We start from the raw sequence: 16,533 nt of genomic DNA on the forward strand, positions 1-16,533 counted from the left end.
AAATTCAAAGAGGCCATGAAGTTAAAAAGGAGAAAGAGTGGTAGTGTTAGAGGGAGTTCTAAGTATTGGTGAATAGATTGATTAATACTCATCCTGTAAATATATGAAACTTTTAGAAACCATAAAGTATAAAGAAATCATATCTGTAATTTTCCCAATTTTAAATATTCCCATATTTAACCAGTAATTTTAAATACTCCAATTTTATCTTATACAGGTTGAAGATTGTAAAAATTTCTTTTAAATGCAAACAATTTTTTATTCAACTTAGAAAAGAATTGGTGAGTATTGATCTAGTAATTATTGATATAAATGAAATCTTTTAAGATTGCCTAGCCATACATGGGGAAGATAGCTTTATTTGTATATGGCTTATATACTGTGCAAGAACATAAGCTTGATGCCTACAAACCAAATAAAACATCTGCCCTTATAATCTAGCAATGAGGAGACAGAGACAGATTGATCCATCTAGCTCCCTGCCCTGTCAGTCTAACTTCATGGGAGAGCTCCATGCTGATGAGAGACTGTCTCCAAAAATAAGGATCTGTATTTCTGAGAAATGACACCTGAGATTATCCTCCATACTAAATCCATAGGACTTCCTTTCATGGGAAAGCTTACTTCATTTTGGAAGTGCTGAATATATAGTTTTTAGTTTATCTTGTATCAAAATGTTAGTATAGTGTTAAAACAACTTCACCTTGTAAATTATCTTACCTGTTTGATCAAATTAAACTAGCTTTGCCTGGTATGGTGACATAAGCCTGTAATCACAAGCATGCGGAATGACTTAAAATATTTGAAGCCATCTTGGGTTATAGGGCAAGACCCTGGCACAAAAACACACATATTTACATATATGAATATATAAACAAATTATCCTTGTTTTTTGGTTTGCATTATTTTTTATGTCTTTGCAAATTAATGTATGTTTTAAGGTGTATTTGTGTAAAATTTCCTTTAAATGTACTTTAAATTCTGATGTAATATCCACCTATTAGAGGATATTGTCCTATTTTGTGATTATGGTTTATCATTTATGTTTATCACATCTGGCAGTTTTTTTTAGTAGAATTTTTATCAAAACGAAATTTAGTATGGTAAAGTGCCTATACCTTAAGTATTTACTTGGTAAACTCAGAATATGTAAAGCATGTCCTAGTCCAGTGCTAATGGAGCTGTTATCTACTTCAGGTATTAACTTTCCCTACATAAAAGCATTATTCCCATCTGTTCTGCCATGAATTGGTTTACAATCATGGCATGTAAATGAAGCCATACAGTGTGTTCTTTTGTGCTTTCTTCTCTTTAACTATATGAAATTCATATTGTTGTGCTGACATTCATGATGTTGTATGGTTTGTTCCTTAATGTGTGATATTCCACTAAGTGCATATGATATAAACTAGCAGTTCATTCTTCTGTTAGTGGGCAATTTTATCATTAACCACTGGGAAATATTATGACTAATGGTGGTATAGAACAGTCATATCTCGTGTGTGTGTGTGTGTGTGTGTGTGTGTGTGTGTGTGTGTGTGTGTGTGTGTGTGTGAGTGTGTGTGTGTGTAAAGAGAAGGAAGTATAATAAATCTTGTTATCCAGAAACTAGAGAATAGATATTTTACTTAGAATAACTATAGAGTATTGTAGAAGACAGCTTTTCTAGTTCACCTGATTGTGGGAGAATGTCTTATAAGTAATAATAATAATAATAGTTGTGAAATGTAACATTTATTGAAAACAATGTGTATGCCTGGTAATATATGAATCATTTTTATTATTTAGTTCTCATGCTTGTTCTGAGAGATTGTATCAGTTAGCATTGTGCTTATCTGTAAGGAACAACAGCATCAGAAGTCAACTAGTGAATGATTAAAGACCACATACATATATACTCTCCAGAAGGTCACATTGCCAATGTTTTGTCTGTAAAACATTTGTTTTTAACTACCCAAACTTATAGCCAGGTGTAGTCATGCACACCTGTAATCCATGTGCTCAGGAGGCAGAGCCACCAGGGTAATTGCTTGTTCAAGTCTAGCCCTAGTCTACCTAGCAAGTTTTAGACCAGGTAGAGCTACATAGCAAGAATTTGTGCCAAAAAACAGCAGCAAATCCAAATTTTCATTTGTTACAGTTACACTTAAGACACTTTATGTCCATTGTTTATAAATTGGAAAAAATGTCTCATTTCAAATACAGTTCCAGTGTCAAAATTATATACAAACTGTCTAAAGCAATTGTTTAAAAGAGAGGAAACATATATACATCTTTATGCACGCACACTGGTAATGATGTTGCTGTATTATACTCTGTAGACATCCTGTCATGTTTTTCATAATGTTTATTGTATATCATACAACACATAAACTGATAGTGCATATACAAACAGTTGTTAATGGTAAATTTAATTTTCTAGTAACCAACAAGTTATTCTTTAATCATTTTTCCTTCTAATATGAAAATATATTCTTATATTTGAACATTTTATCATGATTTATTTATGGAAAATTTTTTCATGATGGAAATATTTCTTGAATAAAACACAGGAGTTCTTTTTAACCTTAAAGTTAATGATTGATCATTTTGGACTATTTGAAAATTGATAACTGATCATCAAAAGGTATCAATAAGGGAGTGAAGTAGCATTGACTATATATATAATACATTTGCCCCCACAAGTCCTTGCATATATATGATATCCAATAAGAAAATATGCAGCGCCTTCAATATCCTTCAGGAAGGACAGTATCCACATGGTAGCCAAGAAGGCTGTGAGTTCAAAATCACCTTTGGTCTACCTCAAAAACTAAAATAAGGTAGACATGGTGGCCCATACCTCTAATCCCAGCACTTGAGAGGCTAAGATAGAAATATTGCCACAAGTTCAAGGCTACCCTGGTCTACAGAAAATACCATGCTTTACCTCTCTTCTCCCCAAAATCCACATGGCCATTAGCATGAAAAGATGTTGAATTTTAGCCAGGCAGTGGTGGCGCATGCATTTAATCCCAGAACTCAGGAGGCAGAGGCAGGCGGATCTCTGTGAGTTTGAGACCAGCCTGATCTACAAGAGCTAGTTCCAGGACAGTATCCAAAGCCACGGAGAAACCCTGTCTTGAGAAACCAAAATAAATAAAATAAATGAATAAATACAAATAAATAAGATGTCGAATTTTATTAGTCTTCAAGAAGAGATATATGTCATAACCAAAATGTTCCACTTCTGTATGTCTATCAAGACAGTGAAGTTAGAAAGACTGAAATAGATGGGGTGGTCCCTGCTTATAATGCCTCAATCAAAAGATAAGAAAGGAGAACTGTTATGAATTCAATGTCCAGCCTGAACTTCATAGTGAGTTCCAGACGAGCCTATGTTATAGTGTGAAATGCTATCTCAATAAACAAACACAAAACAAAAACAAAATTACTAAAGCTGGTTAGTATATGGAACACACACTATTGTAGGGAGGAAGTATTAACCTCTCAAGCTAAACATACATGTTACGATCTAGGAACAGTAATATATATCATTACTTTTCTATCCCAAATGGAAATACTAAATGTTTATAAATGGTTAAATAGATAAACTATTGTGGATATATTACAATAGAATATAATGAAAGCAAGTTTATCTAATTTATGGTCAAGACATCTATTGGAAGAAAGCAATGGAGGATCTTACAGGTGCTATAGAATGATCTGTCTCATAGTCTGGATTAAGTGGTCACATTTTCTGAAAATCAGAGCTATTTCACACGAGATGTATGCTTTACTATAATGTGCTTTATGTGAAAAAGAAAAACTAGAGAAATTATTCTATTTTAGTGTTAGTCAGTTTCTAATGTAATTTTGTAATAGTGCTTAGAGGTTTTGAATATTCTTATTTTTAATCAAGGCAGAATTACAAATTGTGGATCTATTACAAATTTAAGTTATGGCCTAGGATTATATTTTGAAGCAGAATCATAGCTAAAATGCACATTTTATAGATCTTTTCATTTGGTTCACTGTGTCTGTCAAATAAACAAAATCATTAAGAGGGAGATTAGCATTTGTAGTGCTTGCATGATGTATCTGCCAAAAGTATTATTATTATTTTCCAATATTCTCTTTATTTGTCATTTAATACAGCATGAATCTAGAGAAACATTGCTGGGATTTAATATGGTGAACTACAGAGCATGCAAAAATTTGTGGAAAGTGTGTGTAGAACATCACACATTCTTCCGACTGGATAGACCACTTCCACCTCAAAAGAATTTTTTTGCACATTATTTTACCCTGGGTTCCAAATTCCGGTACTGGTAAGTACTACTTTTATATTAAGACATTATCTGGGGAGATTTTTTTCCCCTTTACCCTTAGATTAAAGGTCTAGGCCTAAGCTGGGCATTGGTGGTGCACGCCTTTAATCCCAGCCTTTGGGAGGCAGAGGCAGGCGGATCTCTGTGAGTTCGAGGCCAACCTGGTCTCCAGATCGAGTGCCAGGACAGGCTCCAAAGCTACACAGAGAAACCCTGTCTCGAAAAACCAAAAAAAAAAAAAAAAGTTCTAGGCCTAGAGTGATGGCTCACTGGTTAAGAAGAGCACTGGCTTCTCTTCCAGAAGGACACAGGTTTAATTCCCAGCACCCAGATGGCAGCTGACAGTCTGTCACCCCAGTTCCAGGACAGCCATCACCCACCACCCTCCCCTTATCCCCAGAAGCACCAGGCATCATATGGTACACAGAACTATTGAAGACAAAACACCCATGTACATAAAATTTAAAAATATATTAATTCATTAAAGACCTAGATACAAAGCAATCGAGTCATTGTTAGTCACAAAACCTACAGAGTCAAAATCCCCATGGAATCTTGTCTGTATGTCTATATCAGTATGTCCTATGGTATCTTGTTCTGCACACTAAGCTTCAAGCCCTGTGCCTTTGATTGTGCTGTATATAATTATAAAGTAGTTAGCTACATTTGCATAGTTACACTGTCTACAAATTTTATAGTTCCCAGTGTATTTATTACACATATGGAAACTTTTCTATATGTTCATTTCATGCCAGTCATTGTTGTTGCGTGCCTTTAATCCCAGTACTCGGGAGGCAGCGGCAGGTGGATCTCTGTGAGTTCAAGGCCAGCGTGGTCTATAGATCGAGTTCCAGGACAGCCTCTAAAGCTACAGAGAAACCCTGTCTTGAACCCCCCCCCAAAAAAAGATACATTAATTGCATTTGTAAAAACTAAGATATATTATACATAGGTATACAGTTTTGTTTTTTAAATCTCAGTTTTAGCAGTTTTTGGAGCTATCTAACCTGAAAGAATTCAAAACAACCATTAAGCAAAAAACAAAACAAAACAAAAAGATTAAATTGTTTGTAAGCCCAGATCCTGACATTTTCCTGTTTTGTCTATAATACATTATGAATCCAGAGAAATAACTTTTCCTAAAATTATCTCTTAAATTTTTTTCCTTTATTTTTATTTTATGTGTATGGGTGTTTTGCTTGCATGTATATCTGTGTGCCACATGTGTGCAATTCCCACAGAAGCCAGAAGAGATCCCCTGAGTTTGGAATTATAGACAGTAGTGAGCTACTATATGGGTGCTAGAGAGCAAACCTGGGTCCTCTAGAAGAGCAGCAGTGGTTTTAACTGCTAAGCCATTTTTTCAGTTCCCTTAAATTTATATTACTTGTTCTCCTTAATATAATTTTTGATGGATACATAATGAGGTAAAATGTGGCCTTTGATATGTATGCTGTATGTAATCAGATATATCCACAGCCTCAGATATATATCACGCCCTTGTGTTTGGAATAGTCTAAACTGTCTATTACCTATTTTGAAATGTACAATTAATGCCAAAGTCGATCTTCTGTGCTATAGAATATGAGAAGTTATTTTTCCTATTTAGCTGTATCTTTTGGCATTTATTAACTTTTTAAATATTTTCCCAAAGGCAACAATTTTGGGAAAATAACTTTGAAGAAACTCTGATTAGTCTTATATATAGACACATAAAAGCTTGTTTTAAAGTGGAACCTAGTAAGATTCATGCAGAAAAAGTTACTGGTGATTTAATAAAACAATTGGTATTTATTTTTTACCTGCTTTTGTTTTTTATTTTCCCTCTCTAATATTTTATGCTAGAAGAAATTCTTATATGATAAGAAAAATGTTTAGTTATTCCTCTAAAACATCAATAATTTAAACCCCAACATTTATAAATGCTCAACTCGTAATATCAGTAAAACTAATAATATTTGTACATGATATATCACTTGAAATACATGCCTGTCACCCCAAGAAAAAAATGTAAGTATGGGAGTTAAGTATCAACCATGAAATAGAATTTATTTATTTATTTTTACCAACAAGCAAAACACAGCAGATTCTTAAGTAGCTTGATAACATGTTTTAGCAAAGCCTTGTTTACTTTCCTAAAAGCAACATTCAGAAAGGTAAGATGCAATATTTACCATTTTAAAAGTTAAATTGACAGGAAGAGTGTGTCAAGTCAGTGGTGATAATCAAGGAAAGGCTGAAGCTGCTTGTACCTACCTGATCATACCCTAAGCAGGGACAAGAATGTCCAATGCACTCTCTGAATTGGAGGACATTGCAAACCCTTAAATAAATAAAGATACTTCTTAAATGAGTTTAATTCCTAAGTGACCAGCGTTGTAAATATACAAGAACACACAAAGGGTTTCATTTAGACCACAAAGAAACGAATAGATTGTAGTAACTAGCCTACAGTTGCAATTCAAAGAGGTCTCAGATAAAATAAGAAAAAAAGTCAAATAGGTTACTCAAACCATACAACATCCAATTTAAAAAGTCATGATGGATCCAAATAGAAAAGACAGTTGAAGAACTAGTTTGAAAAAGAAAAATCATCACTGAACCAGAAGGAATTTTCTAGTATAGATAGTAATTTAAAAACCAAGTTCAACAACTGCTTGTATATAGAAAGAGAAAGAAACTAAGACTAGAGACTGGAGAAGTAGATAGTTCAATAGTTAAGAGCAAGTGCTGCTCTTCTAGAGTTCAATTATCAGCACTCAGATCACCACTCACAGCTGCCTGTGACTTCAGCTCCAGTGGGACCATGTACCTATTGCCTCTGGAGGTGCCTGTACTCATGTACACACACACACACACACACACACACACACACACACACACACAATTAAAAATAAATATAAGTCTCTTTTTAATGGAAAGGAAAGTAAAATTGGCTGAGAGAAAAGCAACAACCTTTCAAGCAGTCATTCTCTTTGGTAATATTGGCCTAGAATTAACACATTTCATTTTTTTTTAACAAAACTAAGATTATTAATGTTTTTTAAATTGAATAAAATGCTTTAAAGTAACTTTATTGGAGCATTCACATATAGTAAACAGCTATGTTCAAGTTTTAAAGTTTGGGAGTTGAATTCCCTTGAGTGAAGATAAGGTAGCACACATGCTCATTATTCTCAAAAGGGAGCTTCATGTTTCTCTTTGACTCCTTTTGCCCACCATTTGTCCTTAAGCAGTTGCTGGTCTGTGGTCTCTTTAAGTTGGTTTTCATTTTCTAGGTTCTTGTATAAATTGAAACATGTTCTTTTATAATGTGACCCCTTTTATTCAGCATAATTATGTCATCTCATCCATGTTGCTTATATTGGTAGTTTTATTTGCAGAGTACTAGTCTACTGTATAAATATAGTTTGTTTATCCATTCACTTAATAATGAATATCTGTTTTCCAGATTTGGGCTATTATAAATAAAACTTCTGTTAACATACATGCATATATATATATGTATACATATATAGTGCATGTATACACACATACATACATATATATATATGTGTATATATAGGGTTTTATGTTCATGTTTGCTTTGTTTTCTTGGGTAAACAACTAGGAGTAGAATGGCCAGATTATATGACTGATAAATGTTTATCCTGTTAAGGCATCTCCAATTATGTTTTCAGAGTAATTATGCCATTTATACACAAGTCTGCAGTGTGGAGGAGTTCCAGCTCAGGGTTGGTGGCATAGCCTAATGGAAGAACTTGCATAGCATATGGCAGGTCCTGGGTTTAATCCCCAGCACTGCCCCCAAACAGTATGGAGTTCCAGTTCTCCCATAGATTCATCAGTGTTTGCCATTTTTACTGTCTACCTGGGTCTTTTGAACAGCCTGGGTCTTATTTTGATGAAGTTCAATTTACCAGTTAGTCATTTTATGAATCTGTGAAAATGTTGTCTAACCTAAGGTCACAAAGATTTATTCCATTACTTTCTTGTAAACATTGCACAATTTGAGCTCTTACATATAGATCTTACATATGGATCATTTCGATGTAATTGCTATATTTGGTATAACGTATACACTGAAATTTATTTCTTGCCTATAGATGTTCAGGTGTTCCTTCATACTTTTGTTGTTCATATTAGTATGGTCTTGTTCATTCACTTTTTGGCTAAAGTGTAGAAGGTTCACTCTTCTGGTTTTGTTCTTTGAAAAATATTTTGGGTCTCATGGTGTTTTGAATTTGAGAATTACTAATAGTGTCTCTATTCCTAGGTTAAAAAAAAAAAAAAAGCTTCCAGCAGGATTGTGACTGTTTTGATAATATCAAATGTTGGAAAGCTGATATCTTAAAAATACTGATTCTTTCTACACAGGAAGTTCAGTATGTCTTTAAGTTTTATTTTTTATCTCCCAGCAATGTTTGTAGTTTTGGGTGTCCATGTCCTTCAGGTCTTTAATAACCTTAAGTATTTTTATACTTTTATTCTAAATTGTATTTTAAAGTTTCTTTATTGGTTATTTGTGCCATTAAATAGAATCGCTTTTGCTTTTAATATCAATCTTCTTTTGTGAAAAGTTGCCAAACTCAGTGTGGAAACTGTTCTTAAGCTTCCAAGGGCTTTACTGCTTACAGAATGAAGATGGCTTTAGTTTTTCCTTTGTAATTTGATGACTTTCATTTCTTTCATGGAGAACCCCCTTTACAGTGTTGTGTGATAGTGTGTTCAAGTGTTGTTTCTCCCTAGGGGAAAGCATGTAGTCTTTCACTATTAAGTATCATGTTGGCTGTGAAGTTTGTTTGGTTTTTTGTTTGTTTGTTTGTTTGTTTTTTGTTTTTTTGTTTTTTTTTAAATGACCGGTATATGATACGTTGAGGAAGTTCCCTTTCTCATTTGTGAAATGTTTCTATCAGGATTAGATATTGGGTTAGATGGTTTCTCTGTAATTGTTGATATGATCATAATGGTTTTCCTTTTAGTTGTTAATTTAAGGAATTTCATTGTGAGTTTCAATTGGGAAACAAGTTCTTTATTCCTGAGATAAACCTCATTTGCTCAGGGAATTCTTTTTATATACTGTCTGATTTGACATAACCAAAAATTTTTCTGGAATTTTGCATCCATACTCGTGAAAGATATTTGTCTACAAATTGTCTTTCATATAATTATGTCAGATTTTGGAATCAGTGTAAGGTTGGCTTTAGTGAAAGAGTTGGAAAATTCAACTTTCTGAAAGATTTTGCATAGTCAAAATATCATTTCCCAGTGATGGTATTACAGGCACAGGCTGCCACACTGGCTTTTCCTGGCTTCCAGAAGAATGAACCCAGGTCCTCATGATTGTGTGACAAGCATCTCTCCAGGCCTTCCTTTATATATTTTGTTTATTTTACCTTTTGGTTTATTGAGACTGGGTTTCTGTATGTAGTCCTGGCTGTCCTGGAACTCACTCTGTAAACCAGGCTGGCCTTGAACTCAGAAATCCACCTGCCTCTGCCTCCCAAGTGCTGGGATTAAAGGTGTGTGCCATTACCACCTGGCTCTTACTTCCTTTTTATAGTAAAGGAAGTAAATGCTTGATACAATGGTAATTTTATTTATAGAAAATTTTTTAAACAGCATATTCAAATAATTTACTAGATTAGCCAATTCAGAAGATATTTTTTTTTTCTGAGAAAATATTGGTAGTTGGTATATTTCATTCCATTTAGATTGTTGACTTTGTAGTCATAAAGTTCCTAATGACCCTCATTATCATTTTAAGTCTAGAATTTATAGGAATGTTACTTTACTTCTTTCATTCTTGCTTGTGTGTTTAATCTCCTTTTACCCCAATCAGTCTTGACAGAATCTAGTCAGATTAGATTATTTTTAAACAATCTATATGCCAAATACATTTTTTTTAAAACATAGCTCAGTTCTAAAATGAGGTAGCTATGTAAGTGCCTGAAAATGGTAAGGTCAGCCAGGTTTAAAGCCAACATAGGAGACATTATTCAGTATGTAAAATTTCAAGGCACCATAAGATCTCTGAATCCAGGAGTTGGAGAGATGGCACAGTGCTTCAGAACACTTGCTTCTCTTACAGAGGACCTAGGTTGGGAACCCAACATCCACATGGTGGCCCAGAACTAACTAACTCCAGTTCCAGGGGTTCTGATGTTCTACAATTAATATGCTTTCCCAGTGAGATTTCACTCTGTACACTTAGAGATTAGTAAAAGAGAAAGCTCTTTAATTTAATGCACATCTGACTTTGGGTAACACCCCAAAAGAAGCTGGCCTTAATTAGAAGATTTTGCTAAATTATATACACCATAGGTTAAGCATTCCATATATGCTGTCATCCTTTAAATCTCATTCAAACTCCAACCATAGGCCTAGTTACACTTTGAACAATTTAAACAGAGACAACAGACTACAACTCTCCTTAGGCACTTAAGCAAATGGAAGATTTACACAGCAAAGATATTGCATATTGCCCAAATTATTTTAAGTACACCTGTATCATTCTTTTTCAAATAGTTGTTATCCAAGGTCATTTTGCCCATCTGGCAGAATTATGCTTTTCTCAAGAGTAGAACTGGTGCTTTATGATAGACCATGACTATAATGTTGGTTGTGACCCTGCACTGACCCCTCACTGACTGCTGGAGGCATGTTGTTTCATATAGGGATGGGCATAATGGCTGGCTATAAGTCAGGGTTGTCTCCTGTCTCCTTTGTTATAGGAATGGAGCCTAATAGCTAGTCAACAAACTATTGGTGAACAACCATTTATATACTAGCCTCCTAAATTTTGCTTATCTCCAACAGTCCTGGTTAGCAGAGTATTTATTTGGGAGGTATTTTGGAGGGAGTGGCTCCCCTTGCTAAATTCTATTTTGTGTGACTTAATGTGTCCTAAAAAAAATCTACTAATAAGTCTTTTATAATATCAGCTCTATACTTTTTTCTTATTTAAAACAATTTTTAATTTTAAATATATTTTGATCATTTTCTTACCCTCCCCAAGTGCTTCCAGAGTCACTCTCACTCCCTATGCACCCACCTTTAAGTTTTCTCAAAACAACAAACACCCCAAATGCAACAGCAACCCCCCCCAAAAGCAAGACAACAACAACAACAACAACAAAACACACACACACACACACACACACACACACACACACACACACACACAATGTGAAGTCCATATTATATGTTGCTCAACTACTCCTGACCATAAGGCCTGTCCTGGACTGTGATATGCCCAGTGTCACTCTCTTAGAGAAAACTGATTTTCCTTCTTCCAGCAGGTATGTGACAGTTCAGTAGTTGTCTTTACCCTACTGGCTACGTTTTCATCCATCCATCTATAAATCCATAACTATTATGTTTCCCTTTCCTAATGAGAGCTATCTGGTCCACGTAGACAAGTGGTTCTCAGCACTCTTACATATAAAATAAAAATGAAAATAGAACTTTTGAGGTTTTTTTTTTAAATAGTAAATTCAGGCTAATTTAGTAACTGAAGAAAATAACTCAAGAAAATTCCTGGTGAAAATAAGAGAATAAAAGGTTAATAACTAAGCCCTTTACCATTAGTGTTAATCCTTGGCAACTGTCAGAATGACTATAGAGAAAGGAATTAAAATGATAAAATTCTTTTTGAAATTAAAAGATCATTTTTAAAAAGGAATATGTAGGTGAGAGGGAGTATTTGAGTCCTCATAGACAAAAGTTAAAACATGTCATATTGTAAATACGTATATCAACTTTGTAAGGTTTTTCTAAGCCTTTCCCTTTTCCAACTAAAAGCATCCCCTCCTCAAGCATATATACTGTAATCACAATATAAGATGTAGTCTATATTTCTAGCCTTTCTAAGTAAATATATAAGAAGTTCCAGAGTTATTTTTACCTTTTTGTAATGATGATTTCAAATATAAGACTAGCTTACATTTAAGTTGTTCTTTTCACTATATTTTTTATTACTTGAATTACTGCAGTAAGTTTATGTGTATGTATTTAACAGTTGGTACTTCCTCATTGTTTAAGTTCATACTATCACAATTTGGTATTCTAATATTGCTACAGATATTATTTTATTCTGACTCTTAAAGAGTATTTTATGGAAAATATGGTATATAAGCCCTTTTGAACAATTAATTGTTCCTGCTTGCTATGAACTTTGACTTGTTAATCCAATCTTTTGAGCAATAGATTTATAGTTAAATCTACTTTACTGCCATATCAATATATCAGTCAGGACTCAGTTAGAGAAACTCGGAGCCATTTTTGATATATCTTGTAAAAGGAGATTAATTCTGATACTTGGTTACATAGGCACTTAAAAAAAAATGGGAAAATAAATTGAGGAGGGGTAACTATTGAGAATCAAGTATGCACAAGGGTCACTTTTGGTCTAGATTCCCTGAGCCTACACCTGCTACTACACTTCAGAGACACTATCATGGCCAGTCCAGTTAGTCCTGTGTCTGTCACCGAAGTACTCCTTATTAAATATGTCATACTTCTTTGCCTTTTGTTCCCAGAACTTCTGAAGCAGCTCCCAGCACTTGCCAGTACTTCGTTTTCCTTACTTTTCTGATTTTCCTCCTATACATTGTGAAAGCAGAACCTTGCAGACAGCTCAGTGAGAATGTTATCTAGAAAATGGAGTGTGTTCACTTACAGTCCCATGATGAAGGTAGCAAAGCACAGTGGACAGAATTAGGGACTGTGACAGCCCATTTCGCATTAGTGTTTGGACACAGGCCATATATACTTATAGTTTCAAAGGTTAAGTTCCCTGTTAGTAGTTCTTTAGAATATATCTGAAGCATTTTTAAATTATTAAATAGGAGTAGTCTTGCAAATGAAGTAGTAAAGTCAGCATGATAAATGTGTAACTGCACACAATTCTTTCCCTAATAGACATACCCAAAATAAACATTGATCAACCCCCTCCTCCCGTGGCAAGCAATGTCTAAGAATACTGATGCTTTGGTTATACTTAAGGTGTTGAAATATTATTGACTAGAAAATGAAGCTGGGAATATTGACAAGGTTTATTGCTGTCTTCACCACTTCTGTTTACATATATGCTTATTACTGTTCAATATATCCAAGGGATTAAATGTATTAAGCTAGCAAACCTGAATATATAGCCTTCTTAGAGGAAATATATTTTTCTAGGAAACTTTAACTTAACCAACATTTATGGAAAAGTTCCTCATTTGTTCCATTAAAATCAATTATGCTGTTTAGTTCACAACTATTTAAATTTATCCTAGGAATATACTCTGAAATTTGTTTGTGTGGCTTTTGAGAACATGTGTTTGCCTACATACATGCATACATACAAACATACATATATACATATTTATTTATTTATAAATGGTTCCACTCTCCATACTAGCAATTTATGTTCAGTCATAGCTCAGTAACAGGGTCCCTTGACCTATTCACTGAGAGCTACTCTTTCATTAACACAGGTAGCTGAACACACTGATGTATCATGGAGAAAGACCAGATATCTCCTCAGCATACACAGTGTGCTTTCTAGGCAAATCAGCTTCAAGGCAGAAATAGTGCTCAACATCCACAGTATTTCTAACCTCATTTCTTTCTTATATTCAAAAATCTGAAATTTCCTGCATTGGGACATGAAGGGATAGGCTGTCTTCATGTAATAATGAGTAGTAGAAAAAGAAAGAGGAGTTATCCCAAGATACCACATAGTTCAGCCCATCCAATAGAAGTAATGGAGACATTAGCTAACTCTGCCCTGTAGGGAAAGCAGGTCTGTGGAGCTTGTTTGTTCCAGAGCATCTCTGACTCTAGAGAAAGCATGTTAGCAGGCACAACAGGAAAAGGGCTCTTGTCATCAAACATGTGTATTGGATACTTTTTTTTTCCTTTGGTTTTTTTGAGACAGGGTTTCTCTGTGTAGCTTTGGAGCCTATCCTGGCACTTGCTCTGGAAACCAGGCTGGCCTCGAACTCAGAGAGATCTGCCTGCCTCTGCCTCCCGAGGGCTGGGATTAAAGGCATTAGACACATCTTGTAAATTGAAGAACTGTTAATTAAGTTTTGTCCATCCACATGGAACTGGAAAGCAGTCAGATTTTCCCTTAGTCTGTTGCTTTTATTGTTGTTCTTGTCATCAGGAATGTCTTGTCACTTATGAAATTGTAATATAAATATGTTGTATGTTTTCGTTTTATCTTGTAGTCCCCTTTAAGATATTATGCATATTTATATATTTCAGTGGAAGAACTGAAGTCCAGTCAGTTCAATATGGCAAAGAAAAGGCAAATAAAGCCAGGGTATTTGCAAGGTAAGTCAATTCTGTTTTAGTATGTGAGGTATTTTTTTTTGTGATTTTTTTTCATTTTTGTACATCTTAAGATTTTATTATGATATATGCAGTGTGTGTCCGTCCGTCCCAGGGTTGAACCAGACCAACATTTATCTGAGCTTTTTAAAAAGGATAAAAATTAATAGAAATGGGCACTGGAGAGATGGCTCAGTAGTTAAAAGCACTTTATAAAAAGATCCAGTTCAGTTCTTAGCAGCCACAACTGCCTATAACTCCAGTTCAGGGGATCTGATGCCCTCTTCTGCTCCATGGACTCTTGCATGCATGTAGTGTATACGCATATACTCACATGAACACACATACTCATGAACATTTTTAAATTATTAGAAATATTTTGTAAACAATCTGTGAAGTACATAATATACTATATTTATGAAATGGAAACTAGTTTGTCTAGTGTCCTGATCCTTTTTTTGGTACATATTTATGAGCATTAATCATGCATTGAATGCAATAGGTTTGAATAGGCTAAATCAGGCATCAGTAATACAACTTTTTGTTGGGAAGTTAATCTCCTGTTACATAGTTTTGATAAATATACTGAGTTCTGTTATCTAGCCCATTTCTATATTTATTTAAATCATGCAATTAAAAGATAAGTTTCTTTCAATTTGCCTATTTAAAAATTTTATTTATCTTCCTTTCATTAAAATTTGTTAGGGCCAGTTTGCTTTTTAATGACAAAAATGATACATCAAATTTATATTTCAGAAAAATAGTTAAAGGTAATGTGTTAGTAAAGTATGAATCGGATACCTAGTGACTAATTAGGAGATAGTAATCCAAGTAAGAATAGTAAATACCTTACTAAACAGTAATGGAGTGTAGGGAACAAATTTGAGGGAACTAGCATCAACTGTTGATTGATGGCTAGAGGCACAATGAAACACAAGTGTTTTCCTAGTGGAAATTATTTTAAGATCATAAATCCCTGAAGAGTTGAATGTCTGGCAACTACTGCTGTAAGAGACCTCAAAACTTTCATAAATAATTTTATTCTAAATATCTATCCAAAAGTCCTTTCAGCTTGTGTTTGTAGAAGAAATAGTTTTGTGTTTTGTCTTTTTCTCTTTATTCCTTCCAAAGTAAAAATTGCTCCATTTCTAGCAATGAGTGACAATTCATTATATTCTGAAATCCCAATGGTATCAAATGACTTGAATAAATCATCCAAGACAGCCCTACAAACTTTGTGGTATTATTCAAATTTTTTCTTTGAATACACTTAGGGTGTGTGTGTGTGTGTGTGTGTGTGTGTGTGTGTGTGTGTGTGTGTGTGTGTGGTGACTATCTGTATAACTGTCCATAAGAAAAAATTTTACTACTTATGAACATAAATTATTCTAATTTAGAAAGAATTTGTTCTAGCTTTTATACTGTCTCTTATTTAAAGTTCTCCCCTATTTCTGAAAGTCAAATTATTATGCTATTTTAATGGTTTTGTACATATTAGATTTTAGAAATAGGCAGATATGCCTGCATCTTCATTGTTTTTATATTCATTATTAAAATGCTACAAAGTTTGTATAGGACTGTCTTTGGTTTTTGGAGTGTGTGGGTGGATGGGGTGCAGGTGTTTCTTTTTTTAAGGTACTCAGTTCCCAAATCCAGGGTCTTACACATGCTAGGCAAGTGTTCTACTGTGGAGCTCTATATTCTCGACCTTGGGAGCAGTTTTAATAGTGGTGGGCCATCCTAATGATTGCTGTATCTCTGAAAGACTATACTTTCCTGGGATTGTTTTATGTAAGACTCTTACCTCATACATAGCTACTAAAATTCTATAATGGTCTTATATTGTGTTAAGTCATTGTAGTTGAGAATTTCAGATTTCTTGTCTCTCATAATTTTACAT

General features: G+C 34.2%; 1 protein-coding gene across 9 annotated transcripts in view; it reads left to right on the top strand.

Annotated features, from left to right (window-relative positions):
* Positions 1–16,533, top strand: part of Ptpn4 (protein tyrosine phosphatase non-receptor type 4) — a 146,372-nt gene that overhangs the window by 75,006 nt on the left and 54,833 nt on the right. For all 9 annotated transcript variants that reach the window (XM_027417798.2, XM_027417803.2, XM_027417804.2 and 6 more), the window contains 3 exons: positions 218–281; positions 4,138–4,310; positions 14,568–14,636. In XM_027417798.2, coding sequence (XP_027273599.1) covers positions 218–281; positions 4,138–4,310; positions 14,568–14,636 — 306 coding nt within the window. The remainder of the gene's footprint in view (positions 1–217; positions 282–4,137; positions 4,311–14,567; positions 14,637–16,533) is intronic.

This window comes from Cricetulus griseus, chromosome 5 (genome assembly GCF_003668045.3).
Source record: "Cricetulus griseus strain 17A/GY chromosome 5, alternate assembly CriGri-PICRH-1.0, whole genome shotgun sequence".
Lineage (NCBI taxonomy): Eukaryota > Metazoa > Chordata > Mammalia > Rodentia > Cricetidae > Cricetulus > Cricetulus griseus.